The following is a 27,652-nucleotide window of genomic DNA, read 5'->3' as shown; positions in this document are numbered from 1 at the left end:
ATTTCTATTTCTGGACCAAAATCACCTAAAAGAATGGAGAGAACAAATAGGGTAAAGATGGAAGCAAAATAACTAACTTTGCCTCTCCTAACTGCCCCATACAAAAAAAAAAAGAGAAAAGATAAAAAAAGAGAGAGATAAAAACATAGTACAAACACTGCACAAATGCATGAATAGCCCAAGACAGACAAACGGGCTTCTACTTTGTTTGAGTTATGCTATAAATGTGCTTTCTTGTCGAAGCCACTGTCTTGCATCATCGCCACAAACTCGCTGTAATCTATGCGTCCGTCCTGGAAATAAAGGAGACCATGAGTACTCGAATCACATTTCTGATAGTGCTAACGGATGAAAAGTAGGCCTGGAACAATCTATTGGCATTGAGAAATCTCTCTCTTACATTGTCTTGGTCGACTTCGTTCATGAGCTCTTCCAACTGAATATCTTCGAGACCGAACTTCTTACAAGCCTGCTGAAGCTCATCCTTGGTGATGTATCCGCTTCCATCCTCGTCAAAGTAGGAGAAAGCTGCATGCAAGTGATCTTCCCTCTGGACCTTGTTGAGATGCAACATTGCTGCTACGAACTCCCCATAGTCTATGGTACCACTATTGTCTATATCCGCCTGCAAGCATGATGAATAGATGAAAATGTCGAATAATGTAAGCCTCAATAGACCGAGCTCTTGTTAAAATGTCCAAACTCTCTTGAGTTTGGGTTTGGCGAAGCACTTTCTGCTCCGAGCGAGGCAGATGTAATCTATCTCGTCATAAAGTTCCATCAATGAATTTAACTTACGGCTTTCATTAAATTGTTGATTTCGGAATCCTTGACCATAGCGCCCACTTTTTCCAAACCGATCTTCAGCTCCTCGAGAGTTATATGTCCACTATTATCTGTGTCTATCATCTTGAACATTTCTTTTAGCCCTGCTATTTCTTCTTCTGAGAGGATCTCTGCCATGACCTACAGGAAGATCGATGACAGGGGGAACGAGCAGATGAGTTAGAATGTCGGGGCAAAGAACTCTAATGAACAGGATCACTAAAACCTTATACTAACCGGAGCGATAAAAAGGAAGCTGGCAATGCAAAGAAGAGAGCTCAAACTCTAGGCACTTCAGAAAGATATGGAACATTCAGCATTGCCGCAAAAAATTGGTCTAAGAAATCTCAGGATCATTTTCCATGAATTGCTTCCCAAAGAAGTTTTTAGAACCCAAAACCATCACAAATCCGACAACCAGTGACTGGCAGATAAAAATAAGGAAGTGGAGACCGCGGGTGGAAGGGGGTCGATGCTGGTGGTCGCAATGTCAGTGAAACATTACAAAAGAAAATTGTAAATTTCAAACTTTGTTTTCAGAATTCACAATTTCCCAAAAGCAGTTATGTGAACAGTGTCCGGACAAATTAAAAAGTTGTTTTCGGTTATTTTGGAAGTTCTCAAACACACATGGACACACCTTGATTAATTTATAAGCTCTTGGCTAGATCCGAAAAATCAATGGACTGACTATCTAACTGACATCCAATTTACCGCTATCCAACTATCTGAGCCCCCCATGTATATAGCCTCAAAAACTGCCACAAAATAGGATCATAAAAGTGCTTACTCTGATGGCTATTTTCTTGAGCTTGTCCATGGCAGAGAATTGCTTCAGACGAGACAGAACTGCAGAATCAAGAGGTTTGTCTGGAGCAACACCATTGACCTGAACCCAAGGATGACCTGCGCAAGGCAATAGCGCTTTGATTTATCCATATGCTAACACTGCTCCATGGAACCGGTTCCTAGCCAGAGGTAAGCAGTTCACTTTCTAAAGAATTAGACTTTGTATAACCGGGTTTTGCAGCTCAAGCATTGTGAATATGTGTGCAAAGTAACATGATGCCACTTACTAAGAACCTCGTGGGCTATCAGCCGCTTCTTTGGGTCCCTAACAAGCATTCTGCGGACGAGGTCCTTTGCACTTTCAGATATACTAGGCCACGGTTCTGACATAAAGTCAAGTTCTCCCTTCAAAACCTGCTCGAATATTCCTTGCTCGGTTTCTGATCAAGAAGTGTACTGCCAGTGAGATCAAATTGCCGTATCAATCCCCGGTGGATTTAATGGAGAACGAAGGAGAATTAAATCATGCTGGTCTCACCGTCCCAAAATGGGGGCACTCCACTTAGTAAAATATAAATGATGACCCCTGCACTCCAAACGTCACACTCGGGACCGTAATGCTTCCTCAATACTTCTGGAGCCACATAATAAGGGCTTCCCACCACATCAGTAAATGTCTCACCTGAGAGGAAACTGTTGCCATGAGAAACTCAAATTCGCTTGGTAGCTCAGCAGCCAAAGTAGACAACAGACATGGACAAGAATAGGATTTGATGTATCTCGATTATGAATTTGTTCTAAATTTACGTAAAACACAGTGACAACTAATATGATCAAGATTAGAAGGGCTTCAAGGGAGGAGCATAAAGAAATGAACAGCGAAAAATGGTAATGAGACAACGAACTAATAGTCCTACTACTCGTGTATTAGGATCGTAAAGCTGATGGTGCAATATGGCATCGCTTGCTTATTCGATGCTGCCCTCCCGTATTAATCAAGAACTCCGTACCTGGCCTAAAGAACATAGAGAGGCCGAAGTCAATCGTTTTAATCACTGACTCCTCCTCATGGTTTACGAACAGGAAATTCTCGGGTTTCAAGTCCCTGTGCATCACTCCAAGAGAGTGGCAAGCTTCCACCACTCCCACGATCACCCTTGCAAGCTCAGCCGCCTTCCTCTCTGTATAATGGCCCCTTTGAATAATCCGATCAAACAACTCTCCACCCGCACACAATTCCATCACCAAGTGGACCGCCATGGCGTCCTCATATGCGTCCACGATCGATACCACATTCGGGTGCCCCGCCATGTGGTGCATTATCTGAATCTCCCTCCTCACATCCTCGACATCCTCCTGGGTCGTCAATTTACGCTTGGCTATCGTTTTGCAGGCAAACTCCTTCCCCGTTGCCTTCTCTATGCACAGGAATGTTGTCCCAAACTGCCCCTGCCCAAGCTTGCGGCCCAAGCTGTAGATATCCTTCAAATTTCCAGTTTTTCTCCCGAGCACAGACTCAACCTGAAGCCCCGCGCTCGATATTCGTTTCATATGGGTCGGTTTCTGCGGCTTCGCCTCCTCCGCTGGCTTGGCTGGCCTCTCCGGCTCTACCACCACCCTTCTAGGCTCCTGAGAAGCCACCCCTCCAGGCTCCTGAGAGGCCACCCCTCTAGGCTCCTGAGAAGAAGGGATTTTCATTGGTTCTGGCGGCGTGCTTTGGACAGGAGCTGGATTATTAGGAGGCGGCGGGTTGGAGCCTTTGTTTCCATCGGAGCTTGAGTTAACGGTGTTCTGGGAGCTTGTATCCCCGGCCGATGGTGCAGGGAGGCGGTCTTGAAGAGGTCGGTTCCGCCAAATCGCGGCGCTTACAGATCCTAAGAATCCACTGCCGCCAAGATTCGGTCCCGAGCACGTGTTCCCCATCAATTTCACCGGTCTCTCAACTCCTTAACGACTTCCTCCTTAGCGTTACTATATGGGGACCGATAGTCGTTGGCTCCATATGGTAAAAATTGCAGTCAGTCACCAGATCAGGAACCCAACCCAGAGAGAAGATTCCTGATCGAAACGGTCATGGAAATGGCGAACTCTTCGTCGGAGAACTTGAATGCGACAACTCACCTAAAACTCCGACAGCGGAACCGACGAAAGCATAGTATATTCACCGAAAATGATGAACTTTTTGGACGGGGGAATTTACAAATGACGAAAAAATGAAGATTGAGAAGACGAAAAAGAAGAAGAAGATGAAGGTGAAGAAAAATGATGTGGCCAAAGAAATCTCTGTGAGCTCCATAATTTTCTTATTATGGAACAGACGATGAATATAGATAGTAGAGAGAGCAAAGCTGTGCTGTCACCTTCCATTCGTTCTCCTTCATCAATCATCATCTTAATATTTAATAATATTTAAATAAATATAATATATCTTCATGCATCCAATTTTCAAAAAAATATGAAAAATTAATAATTTCATGCAAACTCCTTGGCCGGAGGAGGAACTCCATCACGATCTTCTGCCGGGAGGAGATGGTGCATTCGGACGCAGGAGGAGAGGAGAAGACGTAGCTGGTGGAGGTGTGCTCGACATTGCCCATGATCATGGACGTCAAGCTCGAGGAGGTCATGGGCCGCCTCGTGCAGAGGTTCACCATAAACCACGATCATCAGCTCGTTAATGGCGGCTTCTCCGGGTTCGTCTTCTTCCTTCCTCCCTTCCTCGGCCCTCTTCCACTTCCGCTGGCTGGCTCAGAAATGGGCTCTCTGATCATGGGCCACTATTGGGCCTACTATTTTTATACTCGTATCTACGGAGTTATCATTGGGCCTGGCCCATCCTAAGAGAGGCCCGTAATTTAGCATTACGGGCCCTAGTATGGGCCTGGATCCACCGTCTAATCACGGCGGTCCCCGAATTGACGATCTCTGGCTGCCTTAACGAACGTTGAGACTTGCTGCTGACGCCGTCAGTTGCAGCAGAGAGGGAACCGGAATTTCATTCAAACGCATTTCCAATTAGGAGCAGCTTTACCCCCCCCACCCTCTCTCTCTCCCTCTCTCTCTCTCTCTCTCTCTCTCTCATCGCACTCTCTCTGAAGGCTGCAATTGTCTTCGAACCTTCGTCTGTGGCTGAATCTACTCGGAGCTTCGCTTGAACAGTGCTTAGATTAGGGCATCTCTTGCTTCTGAGCTCGGGGTATGAATTAATCCCATCGCAAACGCAAAAGGTGCGGGTTGTCGCTTTGTTGATTGAGGATGATTCGTTTGCTGGTTCTGCGTCTGAGTGTAATGAAACGAAGAGCTTCTGATTGATTGGCAGGAGTTGCGATTGAGAGTGGCGAGTGGGATGGCGACGGTTGCTGGTCCCGGTGCGTTACCTCCCGAGTCGCTTCGTCCTGGAGGAGGGGGTGGTGGATCTCTGAAGGTCGGCACCAGAGTTAGACGGAAAACGCCATCTGAGCTCAGGGTATGTTGCAAGCTTTTTGGAAAAAAAATTTAGGTGCTCGTGGAATTTCAGTCCCATCTGCTTTCTTTCTCGAAGATTCGATGCGTTAGAGGCTTCGAAAACTCATTAAAATATGTGCTCATGGTGCACTATTTTAGTCCAGTATCTCCCGATGAATAGCTCCTCTTCTACCATATTATCTGCCTTTTTAATTCATTTTTGTAGCTGAAAAAAAGCGTTTTGCAGTAGCTTTTTGTTAGGAATGGTGAAGAAAATGTTTTACATTTTCATGACAGGGGGAGCAATTGAAGCAGGCAAATGTTGCTGAGCTTGTAGATGAATCTCCAGCCCCTTTGCTTGGGTCTATTAAGTAAGCTTTTTCTAGCTTGTGTTGGGATTTTCCCTCGTTGATGAGATGCTTACTGAGAAGCTGGTTTGTTCCCAATAATAACAACAGTTCAATGGACAGTCTTAAGAAACCAGGAGCATTGAAGCCTCCAAGATACATCGACATGCGTGTAGATGAAGTATATCCTGCCAAAAAGTCGAGGTTTAAGATGATTTCTGCGAAAGAAAACGCCAAGGTCAGCATCCCATTTTGATAAATAGAATTTTTAGATTTTACTGTTGTTACTGTTTCTTATCAATCTCCGTTCTTCATGGTTGAATTTAGTTCACATGACCTGAGATTATTGGTTCTCATTTCCAAGTCATACACACACTTGTAGGAAAACCATTCAGTTGAGCATAATAACACTTTGAGGAACATCTCCACACTTTCATCTTTTGCTGCTCAGAGAAAACATCAACTTCCTGGGTACTCTCCTTTATCTTGCTTATATTTAGTGGTTCTGGCTATGCAGTCTTTTTCATAGTGGTCTTTGTTCCTGACAGGCAGGAAACTTCTACTGTTCCCCCTGATATTTCTGATAACATGGGAACACAAACTCATCAAAGGATTGAGGCTTGTAGCCTGAGTAAATTTCGCAATGTTGCTGAGATTTCATCAAGGAGTGAAAAACTATCTTCCTTGGCAGCCATTGATATGGTAACAGCACTACTGCTTTTACCTCGTATGATGGGTACTCTTATTATTAAAATAACCACTGTCTTTACAGGATAAAGCTTTAAAAGGGTTGGCTGCTCAGGAAAGATCATCCTCTGGTTTAGCCATCGATTCTGCAGAAACATCTAAAGGTCCTTCAGCAGTGGGCAATATGTGCGCTCAAGGCACCACTATCAGCAAACAAGTTCCTATAGATTTAACTTTGAAAACTGCCGTCCGAGTGGTTTCATCATCTCCTCTGAATAGGTGAGTCTGGTGATATGTGCTTTTGGCCTTGATTTCAGTTCAAGGACTTCATTAATATAATAACTTATGGAGATCTTCTTACTGTTATTCAGTATTATGGCAAAAGGAGCTTGAATAACTTATTTGAATTTTCAGTTGTTATTTAACCCTTTTATATTCACATGTTGAGATATACATGCAAGCTACCTTCATATAGGGAGGACATCATTAGCAGTCTCTCTGTTCTAATATAAAGTTGCAACTTAGGTGGTGCAATGATGATTCCCATAGTTGCATGCTAATGTGTTTCATTCTTTATGGTTTTTAGGATTTATAGGTCTATTATGCAGGATGGTTATGGTTCAACCCTGACTAGTTGCTTCGAAGCTCAAAAAATCAGCTCTAGCTCGGGAATAGCATCCACTTCCTCAGACATTGATACTAAAGGCTTACATTCGTGGATCTACCCACAGTCAACTCTTCCATCATCTCTTATATCGGTTTTGATCTCTTCAGCAACTGAGAAAGGTTTGTCAAATTGAAGACATAAGTTTATGGATCAGGTCTCTGGGTTTTGTCCCTGAAAAGAATTTTCCTTTATGTCTGCAGTCGAAATGGATTTCCTTAAGAAAAGAGAGTTGGGATGGGAGGAATCATTTCGAAGTCTTTATTATATGCTTCGGAAGAGGGCATGTCACATATTTTACGGTAAATTCCTTTCCTTCAACTATTTCGGATGTAATAATACATGATAGTTTAGTAGCATGTGTATTGCAAACTGTTACATGATGTATCCCATAGCCATCATGCCTGCAGCTATAGGTCATTTTGTAGATGTCTAATGACTATTATGCAATCATTTGTTATTTGTTATTCTTGTTATGCTTTATATTCAATCCTTTCGGTCTTTGTTGTCTGTTGATTGTGATACAAACAATATTCTGTTTGAAATAGTTTGCACTTCACAATTCGTGGTGATGTTTACTGGCAATAACGAGTTTGAGAGGACCAAACAAGCATGCAATGCTTATGTCTCCCGGTCTACCAGAGGTTTGAGATCATTGCTGAGAGAGCATGTAAGCTTTGCCTGCCATAATCATCTCTTAGTTCATCCCTTTTTTCTTTTTGACTTTTGCACTCATTTTAATGAATCTATTGACTATCTAGTTATGATCTGAATTTGAGACTTCTTTATTTCCATTTTCGGCAATATACCAGGATGTTTCCTTCTCTATGCCACTTTGCCTCTCTAAAGTGGAGCAAGTTACTACAGAAGATCTTGTTGAACTCTCAGAGATAGAGAAGAATAATTTAGGCCAGGTGATGCCAATAATTGAATTTTATTGAAATCCTGTTCCAATTTTCAGTTTGTATAGTAGTGGCACATGCAGTGCCTTGCCATTAATGTGTTTGGAGATTACAAGTCTATCCTCTAAGCCAAAGGGAGCCAGCTAGTACTTGCTTCATCTAAAGGCTGTTCACTTCCTTTGTTTAAATCATGTTCTGATTTATGTTTGACACATGTCATGCTGCTTTTATAGGCCCGAAAGCCCAGTTCCTTGACTAACATCGATAACAGCCCACAATCTCTTCTAGCTCTCTGTGGAAATGAGAATGTCCAATGTCTTTATGATGTACTGCTAAATTATAGGTATGTATGGGATTATAGTTTGTGAATATTTTATGATCAGATCAAGGGTGCGTACCTTCTATAGTCTCGATCATTTTCTTATCGGCTCTTGTACTAATGGTTTCCTTCAGGTCATCTCTGCCAGTTTTGGCTGGAGAGGATGTTCCATTATTATTTTCACCTGTCCCATTTCGGAATGCTGCTCTGTCTATGCCAGAGGTGAATTTTGTGCCCTCCTTTAAAAATTGATTTGCTAGTTATTTTCTCTCATGATTAGCTATTTGCAAACTCATTTTTGGGAGCTGAGTTTGACTAGTGTATATGTGAACGGGATTTTCTTGCTTTTCCACCTCGACAGTAAATAACTATTTCATTCGCCTGTTTATCGGATTCAAACAGTTAGCATGTTTACTGCTGTGCTTTGCAGGTTAGATGCATTGAGATGAAACAGGCTGATCGAGGACCTACTAATCAAGTTGCTGAATCGACTCTTAGCAATAGTCTAGAAATCAAGGATTCATATCTTCCACCCTGGATTGTGTGCAACTTATGTCAACTGGTGGGCTCTCTCGGGAGTTTTGAGGCAAGGTATGGAAATTGAATTTCCTCACATCATATCAGTAACTGACATTCTCGAACAAGTCAGCTGCAACTTAAGTTTATTACCAACTTGCATATAGAGCTCCCCTGCCCCTCTGTTTTGTTACTTCAGAGACAGGTTTTTCGAATACATTAATTGGCTAGCCTCATCTTGGCATTAGTTTGAATGATCTCTTATCTTTCTTATGGTGCATGTGCAGTTTCATGACGGAAGGCATCTCCATCGGGTTGAATGCGGCCCTTGAAGCAATCCGTGCAGAACCCAATTCAGAAGACCCGAAAGATAGCCCTGCTTTTGGTATTTCAGAAGCCACAGTTTCCCCTTTCTTGCTTTCGGGATCATTGAAGAGCTTGAGATTCTGTGATGGCTCCTATACAGCTTCAATTTCTCCTGCATGAATGAGATACTAACAATTCATCCTGGGTTTTGCTGCTAATGTAATTTCCTCCAAGTCCCTATTTGGGTGCTTAAGCATATCATAGATCTTTCCGTGTTTCAATTATTGTCACTACCATAAAGAACAGATTTAGTTTGTGTTTCTTGTACTGACTGAGCAATATTCGTCCTTTTAAAGGGAATAATTATCAGAACCAGGACCCTAATGGGCTTTAATTCTCTGATATACTTGCACAAGTGTGCTCAGTTTGGCATGAGTAAACAGTGAATATGCTAAACATCAATTAATGATCAATTAATTTGCCCCTGAAAGAGCAAATTGCCAACTTTTTCTCCCCTATTCCCTTAATCCTTTGTTATTTATTTATTTTTTTAATATCTAAATAACCTAAAAAGGACGCCGTTTTGCTTATGGGATTGAGTAATTTTTATCTAATGCCGTCTATGTACATGTTAGCGCCACATCAGATTTCCGTCAAGGGTTTCCACGAGCAGATGACGGATGCACTAATATGTTGGATGGATTGGACTTTCAAGGACGAAATTGGTGGCAATTTTCATTGAGGGACAAAAACGTCGGCAATTTGCTCTTTCAGGGGCAAAATTGCTAGTGAATTCATATAACTACAGAAAATGGTCAGAGTGCCAAACTGTGATGAGAATGATCGATCCCAAGAGCTTTGACAAATCATTTCCTATCTTCCCCAAGTAAGAAAAGCAGAAGACAGATCAACGCCCGAATAATTAGAAGGAGCATTGTTGGAAGAGCATCAATTTAGAAAGAGAACTTGAAAGCCCCGGCCTTGGAATCGGTTACTGAATCCCAGAAGGAAGGCTTCTTCTGCAGAGCTGCCGTCTCCTCTGCCGTCCTGGTCAACTGTTCAATAGTTCCGGGAAAAGAGGCCTCGATTGCATTCCTAAACTTATCGTAAAGATTCACTCGGTCTCTCGTTCCAGAGATGAGTGTACTAGCATTCGGTTTCTTAAGGAAGTCCCACACATTCAATAGATTTCTCCTGCAAACAGAACCACAAGTTTGTAAAGATAAGTCATCAGACAACTTAAAAGAGACATTCATCAACATTAGCTAACACATAATACATTATCAATTCCTCAGTCATTTATGCAAGAAAATAGTGAGAAAGTATTACCTGCTGACATAATTTTGCGTTATGGCAATGGATTCTTCCAAGTTGATCACCAGATGCCACCATCCGTTCGGGACAAATATCACCTCTCCCGCCTTACAGATGCACTCAATGGGCCTTTTCTTCCAACTCTTCGTGGCGCCATAGAAGTTCATGAACCATTCTATTATCGAGACGGGGCACGCCACTTCAGCTCCATCAGGGCTTGGGTGGACGCCGGGAGGAACCACATCAGGAGGGAATAGGACCCACTTCTTGGACCCTTTTATTACCGCATTCCAAGCTGAAGTTGAATTGGGATCAATGTGAAACGACGAACCTGACCCGCCTGGCCCTATGATGATCCACCGGTAGTCAGGCCTCTCATTGCCCAAAACACTAAACAAATCTTCACGGAAGTAGACAGGAACCTCATACTCTGAGCCCAGAACAGGAACTTTCTCCGCAAACTTCGGGTCAAACAAGTACAATGGCCTCTCTTCCCTCGTCTGATCCGAGTAACAGAAATAGTCCTCAAGCTTCATCTCCACAGGACCAACAGCAAGCCGGACATCACCACACAAATCGACCAAATAGTCCCTGTTCCACTTCTCCAGTGCAGCCCAATTGTCCATGCACCCTTCCAACAAGACCGGCTTGTTCGGTTCCTCGAAACCGTTTATGAATTCTTCAACTGAAATGCCCCTCTTTCTCACAATGTTGTCTCTCTCGAGCCACTCCGGCTTCATTTCTAGATTAGCACAGAGCCAACTCTGGAACAGATAATCAGAATAGAAGTCCCTAACTCTCAAACCCGGACTACGAATCCTCACAGCCCCGAAAGCTGGATACTTTGCAGAAACATAAGTAGACTTCCAAGACCCATTATACAAGAACCCGCCACCAACGGTTTCCAGTACGATGTTCCTCCAAAGAGGCTCATGGGAGCAGAAAATGTAGAAAGATTTGCTGACAGCAGACAGGACCCCGAGGTGGGACCCGCCCAGGAGCCCGAGAATCTCAAGAACGAGCTCATCGGTTAAGGTTTGGAGGTTACCTAGGCCGGTGTTTCTTGAATTTACGGCGCCGGGGCTGAGGAAGAGGTTGCCCAGCGGCTGAACCCCGTGAGTCTGGGAAAGGGCAGAGCTTTTGAGGCTGAACCCTAATTCTGGGTCGTCGTCTTCTTCCTCTTCCTGATCCTCTCTTGTGTATTCCGACGATTCTTCCAGCTCAGTGGGACCATTGGAGACAGATCCCTCTCTGATGCTTATCTTTCTTCTGCTCTTGCTTTTGCCAGTGTTGTTCTTCTTCTTCTTTCTCCTTGAGGAGTTCTTGGCCAACAAGGTTCTGCATCGAAGCATTGTTATGAAGTTTCAATGTGGCGGTGTGTGCTGCAGAACAAGGTGGCGGTGGCGGGTAGCTCCAGTCCAGCCGCCGGCCTCCGGAGGGTTTAACGAGACGGAATAACAATTCAGGGGGAAGAATGCTGAATGCGTTTCTGGGCACCTCCAAACGAAACGCGTTTGGACTTTGCAGGCCCAGTAACTTTGGTCAATGGACCTGTGCATATGGGCCTAATTGCCGTTTCAGGCCCATGAAGCCCACGCGACAAGGCCTAATAACGTTGCATCGGTTAATTACCCCGATTCACATCATCATCCAAAATCTTGCACTTCATCTTTGATTTAGACCTTCGGCCAAAAAAAAAATCAAAGGTTTACACCTACCTATAGCTTTCCTAGTAAAATCGAAATTTTCGTAGTCACCGACACGTGAAACCTTCGTCCGAAATTACAACTCAATGTGAAGCTTTAATTATGATAAATCCATTTTCCTTTCCTAGGAGAAACGACTATCAATTATGAGCGGAATGGATGATGAGTCCCCCACATTATTAACAAATCAACCAAATTTAATGACAACCATAGAGGGGTTGGGATAAGTTTTTTTCTAAGGTGCAATTATAGCTCACACGCTTCCTTTTGCCTTTTAAGCCTAGCAATTATCAAAAGGACCAAAGTAGAAATTTAACAATAATGCCATGTTTGGTACGGGAATACAAGAAAATAAGTAGGCCCGAATCCTAAAACCATGGGCATTCCCTTACCGTTTCCAATAGTACCAAACGGCCCGTGAATAATCCGACTACAAATCGACTACAAAGAGATTGTGTTGATTGAGGAAAAGAATCGGGACTGCACAATTTCGAGTGGGATTATCATACAAAAGAATAATACAAATTATACACAGATGAGAGGCCGGGCAGTCAGAAAGACTGGTTACCTCGGAAACGAAAAGCCCAAACTATTCGAGCAAGCGCAGCACTTGCCAGCACTCGTGTTTCACTCATCATCAAGCAACAAATTGTATAATCCAAATCCCAAACCTATATAGACCGCTGCATAAAACACCCAATGGATTATGCACCAGCATAGATAGAATCCGGCAACTGAGACACGCACATGATCAAATCCCACCCGTCGCGGGAACTACTTCCAGAGTTGCGAGCTGGTAACACATCTCCATGGCCTTGTGAGGGGTCTCTTGTCCAGAAACATCAGCAGACCCACATTGTCCGGTGATAACCCAAATAGATACCTGCAGTAAAAAGAATAATGCATATTACAGAACTTGGTGGCACGAGTACTGCAACGAGTAGGAGTAAAATCTTATCATGTATTTAGTCATGACAGAAAATTGTCGAACATTTCTCAGCTAAACAGCTCTTTCATCACTAGGGATGAGATGAACCACTTCAAACTAGCACATAGGTATGCATATAAGTTTTCAAAAGACAGCCAAATTCTTGCATTAACTTCATCGTTTCTTATCGTTATAAGTGAGGACTAAGTTATTGCTATTAAAAGAAGAACTATAGATGAAAAGAAAAGAAGTAAAAAACTCACTTGCTTCTACGAGCTTTATTCCGCCAAAAGATGAAGGACATGATCCACTGAACAGAACGAAAAGTGAAAACAAGTCAAAGTTAGAGGCAGAAGTTATGGAATACAGTCACCTGGAAACCCAAAACCGACAGTTACAGAAGACAGACTGGAGAGGAACATTATCACAACAAAATGCTGATGTACAAACATGATCGATAGAGTTGAGTCGAGAGTCGGGAAACTTCATGATATCCAAGTAAATGGGAAAACAGCAAGATGCAAGGAACAGACCAATAGAATGTATTACCTTAAAAACCGACATGAAGGAAAATGCTCCAACCAGTGAAGGCTTTTTTGCAGGCACGCGTCTCTCGGATGAAATGTCAGTACATAAACGTTGGGCTATTTCCTTCAGTAGTATCAATTGGGCCTTATCAGTCCGCATTGACACAATTGCCTGCCTCATTGACTCTCTATCTGCCTCGAGAGCCTGAAGCCTCATGTAGAGCTTCTGAATATCTGGATCTCCACAATCAACTTGATTCAGTGATCCTCCCGGAGTTTTGATATAATCCTCACTAGCCCCAACTCCCGGTGCTCCATTGTGGACAGAATCAATGGTGCAAACTCTATCAACCCCATCATCTCCGAGTTCCGACTCATTGCTCAAAACCCCCGGTTTAGTGTAGTTGTCAGTATGAGAGACATAATCCATCTTTTTTATGCTAATGTTCGCCCTTGGGGAATCCTTCACCAACTCTGAGCCTGCATCTCCACCCATGCCTAGGAAGGAATTCGAACTATCGACAGAAAACTTCCTGGAATGCCTCCCATGGTGCGGAGATTGACCAACTACAACCTTCTCCAGGATGTTTTTTGGGGCAGAAAAGTCCCCATTCATCTGATTGCTGCTGGGGTTTCTCTCCATTTGGCAGATCCTGTACTCCAAGCTCTTCAATTCTCGTCCACGAGGAGTCTCACCAAAGGCATACTTCTCAACATCAGCGGCATCACTCTCGACCTCCAAAGGGTCAGGATTCTCATTCATTTTGCATCTCAGAGGAGGATATTCATAGTCGAACTGGTCATCAAAGTTATCGACCATGCTTGGGTTACGACTATGCCCCTGGCTCCTCTCACCTTCAGCTTCTGCCTCCGTGAGCCCATAGCTCATCATCCGGTGCTTATAGGCCTGCACCTCACAGGTGAAGGACTGGATTGTCTGCTCCCTCTTGTACAGCAAGTCCTCCAATGCAGCAAGTTCCTGCTGATCATGGCCCATCTTCTCCTCCGCGAAACGCTTGAACTGCCTCGCCTCCATTTGGACTTCCGCCTTCTCCCTCTGCAGTCTCAGGATCATCGACATGGCCTCATTCGCAGCGGAAGAGGCGGCATTTCTCTCCTCCTCGAGATCAGCGCAGAGGTCCTGTATAGTCTGTTGTTGGTTACTAACCATCTCCCGAAGCGCGATGATCTCATTCTCGACTTGGACCTTAACAACATCCGTATAATCCAACCCAGGTATGAAAAATCTACCACCACTTTCAAATTCATCGTATTTCCGCTTCACGGATCGGAGCCAAGTCCCCGGGGAGCTGTAGCTGTCCGAACAGCAGCTACACCCACAACTACAACATGGGACCAAATCTTTTGCAACAATCAATGCTTCCGACTCCATACAAGGAGAGCATTAATTAACCTCGAATAATTCCTCGATCAACCAATCCTCCTCCGGATCACAATCTAGCTGATTTAATCCTACCCTCTTGATTCTAGAATGACAAACGATCTACGCGTGATTACCTCCGCCAAAAACCAGCTCCTTTGAGATCAAAAGCTTCCTTAAATAAACACCTAGAATACACAGAAAAGCAGGAGAAGCAATCAATGACGAAGTACAATCAATCCAAGAAGAACCCCAGGGAGCTTGATACATAAAAATAGAAACATGATGAAACTACTATTTCAAGCATACCCAAATTACGAAAATACGTGATGCCAGCTTCTTCTACATATAATAAACTGAAAAATCAGAACTTTCTATAACAAATACAGAGAAAGAATGATGCTCAGAAGATCCCTCACCTTCTGAGATGCTGACAGCGACGGGGGGGAAGATATTTTCTCCCCGGGAAAATTCGACAATTCCGCGGGGGGAAGAACACCGAGGACCCTGAGGGAATTTCGAGAAACCCTAGATTTTTTTATGCTTTTTTGTTCGATAAAAACGTAATCTTTATTGGTTTTTTGTTTTCTTGAAATGTGATTTGCTATCAGAGAGGCAGACACAGAGAGAGAGAGGAAAGGGGCGTGTTGGTTGGAAAGGGGAGGATGAACGGACGGCTCATGGGGACTAGTGACTGTGTTATGACCTGTTTCCTTAATTCAATTAAACTTAATTATAATTTGTCGGATTTTACAACTAAGAAACAAAATACCAAAACACTCATCCAGCAACAAGAAAATACCAAAGCACTATCTCTTCTTCTTAGCATTTATCTTTTTACTTGTTTTCTCCTTTGAAAAAAATAAAATTTTCAAAAAATTTTAAATCCAGTTCATAAAAAACATAAAAAAGAAAAGAAAAGAAATTTCTTTCATTTGAACTGTCCCTATTGTTTCTGGAATTTATGTGATTCAAAAAATGACAGAAGCAATCAACGTAGGTTGGTTCAAGCGGTTTAGCACGTATTCTTCTTAAGTAAGGTTTCGGATTCAAGTTTTGTAAATAGAAAAAATTCATATTGGGAGAGTTTTAATTTTTAGTCGGCTGACTCGAGTCAACTGGATTAGTCATGGATCATTTGACTTCCCAATACCACGGTGCATACCGAAAAAAAATGACATGAGCATATACTTCATGTAGTGAAGGTGAAATTATGGATTAATTGCTCGTCTCTCAAAAACATCTAAGGAATTTCTTTTTTATTGTCGAAAAATTTTTATAATCAATTAATACTTAGACGTGACAAGAAAAAATGAATAAAATTCTTTTATTACGTAAACTTATGGCTCATTATTTATGTATTTATAAGCTTATTCATTTGTTGGTTGCAATTTAGTTAATACTTCGTCCCGCGATATGATAGATAGGATTATAATTTTTTTTTTCTTTGATTGTTTCTACTTTATAATTGAGTTATTGATTACATCTTCAATCCTTCATAGAGGATGTGTAAATATGGACCAATAATAACGAGTCATGATTGAGGAAACTATGAATTGGCCGTGGCGAGTTTTTGACTTGACTGGTGGCCTTCTCCACTCGTTTGTCTTAGTTTCTTTAATCAATTTCTTGGGCCCCAATTAAATAGTACATAAATAGGAAAAATTATTTTTTTAAAAAACTCATACTTTTTTTTAATGAGAGAAAACTAATACTTATTCAAAGGGCTACCCAATTTGTGGGCCACTTACTCTCTTTTTTTCTTTTTTCTTTTTTCTTTTTTTTTCCTTTCTAAAACTCCAAGTAGATAAGTGGTGACCACCACTTCTGTAGATTAACGACTTTTCCATCATATTATCCCACCCCCAGTGAAACCACCAAACAACTCGAAATAGAAAAGCGATGAGTTGTGAAGAACTCAAAGTTCCTTCCAACAGATCCCATAAAGTTTCATGGCTATAATTGGTGGCTTTATATATACACTAGTAATTTCGAATTCATCGTATCAATATAACACCACGTGTTATATCCTAATCTAATGGCGATTATAATTAAGTATTTTTGTGCAGCTCTCACGGCCATTTTATAGAATTTACTATATATATGGACTCACTTATACGTCGTCATAAGATTCAAATACCATGAAAATTTACGATATCCATACCTATAAAATCGTAAATAATCATTATTTTATTGTCATTGTTTTCTGAAATATTGAGATGATGATCACAAACATACTTTGAAAATGCTATGGTATGGTCAGTTTATATTTTGTACGAAACAAGATTGTGACATTAAAATAGTACAACAAAGCATTGTAGGAAGTTTCTCGGTGCTGATTGAATTTGGTCGGGCATGGATCAAGGCTTTTCAACGGCACGACGCCATCTGGCGAGACAGTTCTGGTGAATAATCGAAACTGAACTCGTAAAAAGAAACCGATTCTTTTAATGTTCGGTTTCTCAAACACAGTTAGATCCCGTCCAGTACAAGGTACATTATTTGCCAAGTGCATGCCTCGTGCAGATAAAGAGATGGGTACATCATGAGGTTCAGAAGAATGCAGATGAGCAAAGCTAGAGGAACAGTCCATGTCCATGGGCTTATGTGTTTCCAGTGGGCCTAACTGTCCAGTTGATCTGTATATAATCATCGGCCCAGCACAAAAACCGCAATCGGCGGTGCCCCGGGCTAGTCACGGTTTCCGTGTAATCTTTATTCATGAACCAACCTAGGGCTTCGGCGATCGGTGGCGGATCGGAGAGGAGCGTCTAGGCATGGCTGGGCAATGGCGGAGCCACCATCAAGCCCTGGCCAGGTTCTCGAGAATTTGTTCGGGAGAGGGAACGTGGAAGGGAGAGAGAGCCGGAGCTCTTGGGCCGAGAGAATCTGTTATGAGTTAGTTGGACTGTTGGTGTGGAGTTGTGATCTGCCCACAAATTCTTTGGGCTCAATAATCTATATATATAGATTCCAATGGACCTTATCCCCCAATTTGATGCCAGCACATATTTTATTATCCTTTTAGTCTGTCCTTAATCATTAATTTATGTATAATGGGCCTCTTTTATAAATCTCACCGAAAGTAAAAATTTAAATATTTTGTAAAACACTTGTTACTTAAGTAGTTACAGATTAGGAGATGAAACTAATTAATTAAAAGAAAAAATGAAATCGGAGATTTGGTTTTACTCAAGGATAGGAGGAGAGGAAGAGGTGAGACGTAAGAGAAAAGAAATAAATGAGGGAGAGAGTCCCAACCAAAGTGGGAGAGCAAAAATTAGTGAAAATTTGTCAAAAATAAAAAAAAAACAATGAATGAGTGAAAAAAGAGGATTATGGTTGGATAATGCACCTACATTAACAATTTTACCCACAATTTTCTCTAAATCTAGTGGTTTTTAATTTTGTATGGTATATTTTATGGGCATTTTCAGAAATTGAATGTTACAATAACTCACTATTTTCTCCCTTTATAATATTATAGATTATAGATATAGATATTACAATCAATGCTTGCGCTATGTGCGAGTGTCGCACGCACTTCTAATTACGTTACAAATTTTTTTCTCTTATCATGTTAATATAGCTATAAAAAAGTAAAAGTATTTATTGTTAATTTCTTAAAATATGGATAGATTTCCTTTTAAAAATTTAAAAGAATTTTTGCAAACTAACAACCAAGAGAGGGGAGGGAAACTAGTGACTAGAGAGGGGTTTTGGGTTGGGTTGGGGGGAAGAGAGCGGAAGAGAGAAAATAATAGGAGTAATAATAGGAGTAATGAAGTGAGTGCTGAAAAATAAATATTTGAAATAATTTAATTCTTAATTTTGTAAAATCCAATGATTCTTAATTTATTATATTATTTTGGCATAGACTTATTTGGTTTTCAAGACATACCCACGCGTGTCTTTTATTTCTTACCTTGTAATTTTTGGACAGACTTACTGTAAAATTCAAATGTCAGATTGTTGAGTGAAAGCAATTTCCTCCCCAACTTTACTCGCAAAGTTTGATCCTGCTATAACTTCTAAGTTTGGTTTGATGATCTGATGCAATTAGTTGAGCATTTTGTTAACTTGAAGTATAAATAAAATCGCATTTGTCCAAAAAAAATTATGACACTATTTTATGATGAGCATTTATGAAAATTAAAAATCAGACTAAAACTTTTCATATAATATTTTATAATGGCATAGATTTTATATATATATATATATAACATTTTGTTCAATTATATTTGGCCAAAAAAAACAGTTACATAATATATAAATTAATTGTTTGTTTTGGTCCCCTAGAAAGTGTCATGGAAAATGGTGGAAATCGATTAGTTGATCACTGAAAAATGATCTAAATTTGCTCTTCTATGTGATCTAACGTTTACCTTTCACTTTGCTCCTTCACCGTCAATCTCTTTTTCCCCATTTATTATTGTTAGCTTTATGGAAGGGATAAGATCATATCAAACCTCTCTTTTGATTAATTAATCACCCCGGTCATACCTATCTCGAAAATCAGATGACATTGATATGTAGGAAGGTGGACAATATTTTTTATTCTATATCTCTATATTAATTACAAGAAAGAAGAACAAAATAAAGAGATACTAGATGTTCATTATCGATTGATCATATGATGAAATTAGGAGATTCTGGGTCCCATAAAATCTTTCCAAGAAATTCTCCACCTTTACACTATCTAATCAAAAACCAAATTTATATCTATACATATAATCATATGATAATTCTGTCTTATACACGTATGGCATAATAATATAAGTTCTATTATTAGTTTGACCAGGTATCAATGAAACAAGGTCGATTAGATTTATTGGAGTAGACTCAAACACGAACCAAAAGCAAGAAATCTTTTTTATTCATTTTCCCGGTCTTTTTTTATGGATCGATAATTCGTTGAAAAATTCGCAACTCCAACATGCCACTGAGTCGATTGGTCAATCAATCACTCCGCCTCAATTAATTAGTCACGATATTCAACTTCCATTAGAAATTGAGGAAAATCTACATCATTCTTTTTTCTTTTTTCTTTTTTCTTTTTTGCCGAATTACATATATAGGTTGTGTTTGAGGTCTCTTTAATATATGAAATGTGATCTATACTAAATGAACTTGATAGTGATCTGTATTCTGAATAATTGTCCTTTTAATAAGCAAATCCTATGCAAATTTATTCAATATATATATATATGTATGTATCACTTGTTCGGTGAAATTTCTCCTTCGACATGTGTATATGGTGTTTGAATATGTTCACATGCTTAATTAGATAAATGATGAGAAACTTTAGTTATTTATCAAAAAAAGATGAGGAACTTTAGTTGGGTTCTTCCACTTTCGTGTCTAGGCGGTGTATGTAAATAAATAAATAAATAAATAAATATATATATATAGTAATTAAATTTTCTACTGCTGTGAGCCTGTGACAGAGATAAAACCTGAGCAATATCGATGCAATTTTAACATCAAATTCACGTCGAATGCTGAGGATGTATATTAAATAATTATGCCGACAAAAGAAAAGAGACCAGTGTGTGAATCTTATCCTTGACCTAACTGAATTGTAATAAAATATAATGGATTCATTATGATTATGTCCTTTTATTTTGGGTAAGGGATTATGATTATTTTATATTTGATTACAATTGTAAGCCCTATTTCTCCTTTAAGAATGTTCGAGTTATCCTTTACACATGTCCTAGTAAAGCTTGACCATGGATTAAATCATATTAATCACATATAAGAACAGAAATATAAAAGGGGCGGGTTGAGTTCATAGGAAATTTCTTTTAGGATCATCGGGGACAACAAATTGAATCGAATTCATTATGATTCGTTATCCCCAATTTCAGGGATCAAAACCGACGTATTTTATTATGTATCTATCAATAGTATGTCGCGTGTGCATGCAATAATCAATTCTATATATACTAATGCTATCAATTTAATTAACTAACGCTGATATATATTCATGATAGATAGCATAGGGCCTTTTGTGGTTGAATCATTTTAAGGTGATGGGATGATGATGACCCCAATCAGTTATTTATCGTGACCAAATTATAATAGAAAATATTTCCTATATCACCCGCTCTCGTCTAATGTATACATTTTCACCCAATCGGTTTTATTATTTTTTGACCTCGAGAAAAAAAAAAGACCACTTCGTTACTATTTGAGTGTTGGTACGTTAGAAAACTGATAGAAAGTTACAATATAAAGAATATTCTTATGTATATAATACAATATGGACAATGATCTTGTACGTATATGTGTTCATTGAAAGTCAGTAATGGTGAAATCGATTGTTATAGTGATTATCACATTATTCAACACGGTAATAATGTTAATATATTGATCAAGACGCAACATTTCGGTGATCAATTGGCCAAAATCATCAAGAACACGCTATAATTGCTATCACATATAGTAGTTTATCGCTCTCTCTCTTGGAATTCTTGATATAGTAGATAGATCAGAAAGGTTGTAGACAACCCTCGCCAAAATACATATACGCGGAACCGAAAATCCACATGACCGATCTTAAGTACCATATCCATCATTTAGAGTTCGTTAGCATGAATCGTCTTATGATCTCAACCACTCGATTCCCGATCTTGGAGTAAGGGTCGTTGGTGAAGAAACCGTGCTGCTTGCCCTCAAACTCTATATACTCTATCATCTTTCCCATACTCTTGAGCCTCCTTGCATAGTCGTCCACCCTGTCTTTCAACAGCTCATCTCCGCCCACCATGGCCAAGATCGGTCCAAGCGCCACCCGATCGAGGCTGGGGCTCGCCGGTCCAAATGGGTTCGCTAGTGGGTGGTCCCGATTCTCTCCTGCCGGCATCGACAGCCTCCAGAACCTGCATATTTATTCCCATTTTAATGTTGGAAATTTATTTTTGTGTCAACAAGTATAAGAGAAATTTTTTATTTATTTCAAGGGGGAAAAAAAGGCCAATAAATCAAATGACCTGACCTCTGCTGCCCTTATAATATATGTAGGCCAGCTTTGTCCTCTCCTGTAGGCTATATTACTCCTATATATGTACCTAGCTTGCATGACATCTCGAATCTCAGGTATCCCCAAAAGCGAAAATAGAAAGCTTATTTATTGTCCACCAAAAAAAAAAAAAAAGAGAGAGAAGATATTTATTTGAATTTTGGTCTACGTCATATTTTAGAAATTATGTAGGTAAACTAACAATAATTATTTCATTGATTTCTTGAAAATCAAAAGGCGAAGATAAGCACCATTAATTGGATCGTCATAAGTTCCAACAATATTAATATTAACTTTTACTTTTTTTTGGGTGAATATATCAATTTTTTTTTTTGGTTGCAGTCATTTCTCACAATGTATGGTGCACGTTGGCATATACACAATGCCAATTGTATATGGTCTTAGCTTGCTAATCTTTCAAACCACTTGAGTGGACGACTGTATAAAGACATAGTGCTTTATAATGTATAATAATGACATGAACATGAAATAAAAAAAAAACTACAAATGAGGATGCACCATTTATCCCAAAAAAAAAAAAACTACAAGATAAATGGAAGATAGCTATATATGTGTGTGCGCGATCACAGAAAGCCACCCATCTAAAATTGTTCCTCCACTAATTATAAGACACAATTGGACGTTCAATCAGCTAAAAGTCTTTGATTTTGCAAATAATACAATTAGCAAATGGTGTGCTGTATCATCGAAATAATATCAGCAAATTAATCAATGAGACGTTTCTCTCTGCTGCCAATAATTAATCTTTTGACTTTGAGAATTCTATAAAAAAGGGAAAGAAAGAAAGAAGCTTCTCTGGTCGAAGAGATTATATTCGTTTTTTTGGTTTATAATAGAGGTTTATGAGTTTAATATAAGAAAATTTAAAACCTAATAAAGAGCACGGAGCTCTATCACTAAAATTAAATTTATAATCTTTAATTATCAAGTAAAAGTAGGTGTCTCTGCACTAAATATATATATATATATATTTATTTATTTATTTATCAAATTTATGGTTAGAAGAGAAGGCTCTTTTATTAAGAAAGAAATTGGGTACAAAGACCGATGGTTTAAACGTTTACACACAGGACGGAGCCAATGTATATTCAGGGGGGCAATTGCCCCCCTGAACCTTAGAGTTTTTAAGTTTTATTTCCAAAAGTATGAGTTTTTTATTATGTAAAATTTGTATTTTGCCATCCCTGAACTTTAAAATTTTTAAATTTTACCCCAAAAGTATGATTTTGCCCCGCCTGAAATAAAATCTTGGCTCCGCCCCTACACACATGTATATATAGGTGACTAGCTATATATGTGTGTATGTGTGCGCGCATGATGAATCATCATAATAGGAAAAGAGAGAACGATTTCTTTCCAAATATTTGCATTTTATGATATGGGGAGGAAACTCTTTGGCCATAGAAAACAAGACAAGTGGTTCTTTTCGGTTCGTATGTGGAATTCACGGATATTTGTGTTGGAGTTGGGAAGAAAATATAATTGCTGCTTTGAAACTATATAGACATATGCATGCGTACATATATAAAGGGGGTCTTGATAAAAACTAGACATGCATATTTCTTTGTTCTTCTTCTTCTTCTTCTTTTTTCAATAATGGCGGCAATTTGATCTTTAATTGTCTACATGGTGGAACAAATTTGATGAGGGGAAACATTAGCAACTTATGTGGATGTAAATTGTTCTTCCGGATATCAAGAGATGGAATAGTACAGTGGTGCACCTCTCGCCTGGTGATCAAGAAGTCTCAGATTTGATACCCAGTGGGACTATCCGTGCCTTTTTATTAGATATTTAGGATTTATATTTCAATACACTAGACCCATGAGCCTCCCTTGTAATAGAAAAAAATTATTCTTCCGGATATATCAATCAATTTGTTTATTATTGGTGAGCAATGCTCGCGATGCATGTTTTGGGATTAGGATTTGCAAATGGGTACCCTTGGAATATACATTGAACCGAAAGGATTTAACTTTTCAAACCTTGCATTAGTCCTTGTCAATTCTCATAGTTAGGTGTAGGTATGCGAGTAGCACGGGTTCGGAAGAAATGTGAATAAAATTTAGTTTTATCCAAAATGTATATAGAATATTTTAAATCATAAAAAGAATTTTTTCACAAATCGTGTTTGATATTTTATTCACGATGGATAATTTTTTTTTATATATTTTCAAGAATATATTTAGTATCTTCTCGATATACTACGTGCATAGAATGTAGGAAATGTCTTCCCGATATCTTACATATATAGAATGTTCAAAAAAAAAAGGTGAAGATAGTGATAGAAATACCAAAATACACGAATCTCCGATCATGAATTAAATTGTCCAGCCAATCAAAAATACATTAACCACTGGCTGAGGGTTTCAAAGAAGTTGGTCGTGATATATTCTAATATTGAGCCTCATTTTTTATGTATTATAATTGATTGGGTGTATAAAATTCACAAAAAAACTAAAAAGAAAAAAAGAAAAAGAAAAGAAAGAAGAAGAAGAAAAATGGGCAATATTTCACAATTTTTTTCACAATATTTTGAAAAATGGTGGGTTTTTATACCGATTTAAATTTTTGGTTCATAAAAATATGAATATACGATGATTTATTCATTGATTCTCACTCCTGAGAATTCTTAATCTATCTCTGAACCTTCCCTATCCTTGTCCCGTTTCTAGGTCTTGAATATTAAAACAAAATTATGGTCAAATGTCATACCTGTAGACACATATATGTATCTATCTATCTATATATATATTAGATTCGGTGAATATACAACAATGATTAAATACTATTGTGCAAGAGAAATATGAGGTAGATTCCTAAGGAGTGAATGGGTCACTGGTCAGTGCCCATTACTAGTCGCGACCCCCTTTGTGTGTGTCTGGACCCAAAAGCCCACAAAAAACACAGAGGTCACTTTCACTCTTTTTTCATTATCATGAAAACGATGTTTATGAAAATGAGAAAGAATAATAGAACATCCGAGAAAATTCAAAAAGAAAAAACACAAAGAGAAAAAGGAAAAAAAAAAAGAAGGCCGAAATAGAACAGTATATAGCAGAGAGAGAGAGAGAGAGATTAGACAAGAATTTAACATTCATAAACCGGATGTACCGATCTTTATAAAGATTTATAACCTCGCAGCTTCTCTTATAAATTATCTTAGAAACGAAACCTGTAATATCCAGGAAGTTTTCAGAGCATGTACTATAGCAGTATTAATAAGAAGAGAAGAAATCTTTTACCTAAATCAAGTGTGTAAGTAACTTCTTTCACAAAAAGTTGGCTAGATATGGTATGTGTCCAGGCTTTGAGGTATGAATCGAAAGACCAGATATATTGGTTTCTGCAATCAAAAGAGGGTATAGTACAGTTGTGCACGATTTTGTCTGGTAACTGAAATGTTACATGTTCGATACTCAGTGAGACTATCCGCGCCTTTTTATTAACTATTAATATTTCTATTTCATTATAATAGGTCTACGGACTTCCGTTGTAACCGAAAAATATTTCAGTTTCTGCATGTTATATAATTCTGTCCACATATTCCATTGAATTGATTCTCATCACTGAATTGTTAGCTTCTTCCCACTTTTCTGAGCCATTATATATATATATCCTACTAATTTATTTTGCGAATATATATGTATATATGCTAATTAGAACCTGACTTTTGTAAATATATCCTGTAATTAAAACTGATAACTCCTTGAAAGTTGAATATTAACATGAAGAACAATTCGAGTAACTTATATTCACATGTCATTTGATCAGAATAACAGATAATGTAAAGAAAAATATATCTGCCGGTGAATCTAACTGCAACGTGGTCCTTTTTTGCACCTAGATGTGCGTATGCACATATACATGTACATTTATGTATCTGGATCGGATAGATATTTATTGGAGGTGAATGATTATACTTCCAACAAAGTGATGCTATATATTATGTATGCATATATATTGAAGTGGTGTGCATATATATATGCGAACTGATGTCTGTGAAGTGAGGTGATTCATTAATACTACTTTATATAAAATATATAAAGCAAATCATTATTACCTGTCGAGTATTTCCAAATTTAGCAAACCCTCGGAGGGTCCCTCCTCGGACTTGGTCCTGGCATACCCGCCAAAGAACGGCGCCAACAGAATGTAGCCTCTCACCCTGACAGGACTCAGATCCTTCTCCGGTTCGTAGCTGCCGAACCGGACAGCCAGGTGGTGGGCGATATTCCCTCCGGAGGAGTCCCCTATCACAAAAACCCGGTCAAAGTCAACCCCGTTCCTCAGCCAACTATCACAACCACCCTCCCTCTCCTCCTTGCCAGTCAATTTCGCCTGGTCCCGGAGCCACTTGATGGAGTTGTGGGCATCCTCCATGGCAGCAGGGAGCCGATGCTCTGGGGCCAGGCGATAGTCAGGGGCAACCACGAGGGCCCCAAGTCCAGAGGCGAGGCGGGTACAGCAGCTGTGGCTGTTGGGCCAGGAACGGGAGCCGACACAGAAACCACCACCATGGAGGTAGTACACCACGGGGATCTTGTTGTTATGGTTATTATGTTCGATGATATTATTGCCATCACTGTCGTCATAATAAGTAGTAATATTTGGGGTGGCGGTGAGGGCTGCTGGCTTGTAGAGGCGGAGGTAGAGGTTGTGGTGCTTGTCGAAGAGGCAGTCCTTGAAGAGGACAGAGAAGTCGTCGACAACGGGGATGCGGCTGAAGTCAATGTGTTTGGAACGGAAAATGGTTCCGTTGCTATAGAGCTGGAGGACTCCCATGCAGTCTTCGACTACATGAGGCAATGAACCCATCTCTCTCTCTCTCTTTATAGAAGATTGCTTTGCTTGGGGCTCTTCAGTATTTGATGGAAGGATTAGATCGATCATGTGGTGTATAAATAGGCGAAGTGAGGCTGATGGACAGAGAGAATGGTGGGGCCGTGAAGGGTGAAATTGTAGTTTCATTTCCATGCCTTTTCTTTTTGTCTTTTGGGTGAATATATAACATTGGTTGAATTGGCATTTGTGCGCCACACATGTTGAAGCAATAGCAATTGGTGTTATCTTCTTTGTTTTTTTTTACAACATGGACCATGAATGCATGCATGGAGATGAGCTTGTTTTTGGAGATTGTCATTTTATATATAGTTTGGAATATTGCAGAATGCAAGATCATCACGTACAATTAATATATGTATGGATTAGTTTTGACAGACAATGTATATCATATATATTATTTGTAAACGAAATTATAATGGCACATGTTAATTACCATATATCAAGGTTGAATTTTAGCGCTTATGAAACTTTGCTTTTCTCACCAGGAAATTGATACGGATATTTCGGGCCTCAACTAGATCTGGCCCTAAATATGAGACTCCTATATGTATCTATATATATATATACACGTATATATACATGTGTATGTACATAACAAGCATGAGACTAGGTCTTCCGCATTTACATATATAGGTGGCATCTCCTCTCATTTGCTAGCTAGGGCTTTTTTACATATAATAAGCATATACATAAGTAACATAACATAATAAGTTTAATTATGATTTTTTTTTTGGATATGTGATGATAAGTTATGATTGTTTTAGCTCAACTATTTTATCAATCTTATTAGCCGCCACATTATTAGGCTAATTTATTCAAAGTGATCAATTAATCATGCTATGTATTGTATATTATAAGCAATGACTATGAGTTAAAAGAGGAGGGATTGGTGGAATTATCTTTTGACTGCCTCCAGTGCACGTTGTCCCGACCTCTAATTTATAAAAACATATCATAATCACATAACTCATTGCGCATGCTTACTCCTTTCTGTTATGCAGGAGCCAACGGGCGAATAAGAGTTCGAGTATCTTGTTCGCCTTGTCATGCAATTACTTGCCCCTCGGCCAACATAAAGAAAATAGTTATGTAGGGGTTTGCATGTAC

At 39.4% G+C, this 27,652-nt stretch overlaps 5 protein-coding genes across 12 annotated transcripts; 1 reads left to right on the top strand and 4 right to left on the bottom strand.

Moving 5' to 3' along the window:
- Window positions 1-10: 10 nt before the first annotated feature.
- LOC116207721 (calcium-dependent protein kinase 20-like) lies at window positions 11-3,994 on the bottom strand. 2 transcript variants are annotated; one of them, XM_031540797.1, is made up of 7 exons: window positions 2,625-3,991; window positions 2,153-2,296; window positions 1,902-2,054; window positions 1,616-1,731; window positions 799-966; window positions 401-625; window positions 11-293 (listed from the first exon to the last, which is right to left on the bottom strand). In XM_031540797.1, exons 1-7 carry the CDS (start codon window positions 3,535-3,537, stop codon window positions 219-221), a joined length of 1,794 nt encoding a protein of 597 aa, XP_031396657.1. In that variant the 5' UTR covers window positions 3,538-3,991; the 3' UTR covers window positions 11-218. The 2 variants fall into 2 exon arrangements, with proteins under 2 accessions (XP_031396657.1, XP_031396656.1); XM_031540796.1 differs by having other exon boundaries at window positions 157-625; window positions 2,625-3,994.
- A 642-nt stretch (window positions 3,995-4,636) lies between these two features.
- Window positions 4,637-9,201, top strand: LOC116206844 (protein downstream neighbor of Son). 2 transcript variants are annotated; one of them, XM_031539663.1, is made up of 15 exons: window positions 4,637-4,841; window positions 4,934-5,080; window positions 5,356-5,429; window positions 5,529-5,643; window positions 5,788-5,876; window positions 5,954-6,107; window positions 6,178-6,371; window positions 6,679-6,878; window positions 6,960-7,058; window positions 7,305-7,426; window positions 7,569-7,670; window positions 7,892-8,001; window positions 8,112-8,199; window positions 8,408-8,568; window positions 8,781-9,201. In XM_031539663.1, exons 2-15 carry the CDS (start codon window positions 4,961-4,963, stop codon window positions 8,977-8,979), a joined length of 1,827 nt encoding a protein of 608 aa, XP_031395523.1. In that variant the 5' UTR covers window positions 4,637-4,841; window positions 4,934-4,960; the 3' UTR covers window positions 8,980-9,201. The 2 variants fall into 2 exon arrangements, with proteins under 2 accessions (XP_031395523.1, XP_031395522.1); XM_031539662.1 differs by having other exon boundaries at window positions 5,517-5,643.
- Window positions 9,202-9,507: 306 nt separating this feature from the next.
- On the bottom strand, window positions 9,508-11,580 carry LOC116206845 (F-box protein At5g06550). Its single transcript, XM_031539664.1, has 2 exons — window positions 10,129-11,580; window positions 9,508-9,993 (listed from the first exon to the last, which is right to left on the bottom strand). The coding sequence occupies exons 1-2, from the start codon at window positions 11,463-11,465 to the stop codon at window positions 9,753-9,755; spliced, it is 1,578 nt and encodes a 525-aa protein (XP_031395524.1). The 5' UTR covers window positions 11,466-11,580; the 3' UTR covers window positions 9,508-9,752.
- Window positions 11,581-12,280: 700 nt separating this feature from the next.
- Window positions 12,281-15,343, bottom strand: LOC116206846 (myosin-binding protein 7). Of its 2 annotated transcripts, XM_031539666.1 has the most exons (5): window positions 15,075-15,343; window positions 14,965-14,997; window positions 13,297-14,843; window positions 13,011-13,057; window positions 12,281-12,702 (listed from the first exon to the last, which is right to left on the bottom strand). In XM_031539666.1, exons 3-5 carry the CDS (start codon window positions 14,665-14,667, stop codon window positions 12,594-12,596), a joined length of 1,527 nt encoding a protein of 508 aa, XP_031395526.1. In that variant the 5' UTR covers window positions 14,668-14,843; window positions 14,965-14,997; window positions 15,075-15,343; the 3' UTR covers window positions 12,281-12,593. The 2 variants fall into 2 exon arrangements, with proteins under 2 accessions (XP_031395526.1, XP_031395525.1); XM_031539665.1 differs by lacking the exon at window positions 14,965-14,997.
- A 5,655-nt stretch (window positions 15,344-20,998) lies between these two features.
- On the bottom strand, window positions 20,999-26,608 carry LOC116206633 (probable carboxylesterase 15). Of its 5 annotated transcripts, none has more exons than XM_031539419.1 (4): window positions 25,764-26,608; window positions 24,946-25,046; window positions 21,656-21,732; window positions 20,999-21,539 (listed from the first exon to the last, which is right to left on the bottom strand). In XM_031539419.1, exons 1-4 carry the CDS (start codon window positions 26,591-26,593, stop codon window positions 21,411-21,413), a joined length of 1,137 nt encoding a protein of 378 aa, XP_031395279.1. In that variant the 5' UTR covers window positions 26,594-26,608; the 3' UTR covers window positions 20,999-21,410. The 5 variants fall into 5 exon arrangements, 4 of the variants coding, with proteins under 4 accessions (XP_031395279.1, XP_031395280.1, XP_031395278.1 ...); XR_004156751.1 differs by having other exon boundaries at window positions 21,398-21,539; window positions 21,656-21,728; XM_031539420.1 differs by lacking the exon at window positions 24,946-25,046 and having other exon boundaries at window positions 21,656-21,728.
- Between the last annotated feature and the right edge of the window lie 1,044 nt (window positions 26,609-27,652).

The sequence above is a fragment of the Punica granatum genome, chromosome 5 (assembly GCF_007655135.1).
Source record: "Punica granatum isolate Tunisia-2019 chromosome 5, ASM765513v2, whole genome shotgun sequence".
Taxonomy (NCBI): Eukaryota; Viridiplantae; Streptophyta; class Magnoliopsida; order Myrtales; family Lythraceae; genus Punica; species Punica granatum.
This window is presented reverse-complemented; position numbering and strand designations above follow the sequence as displayed.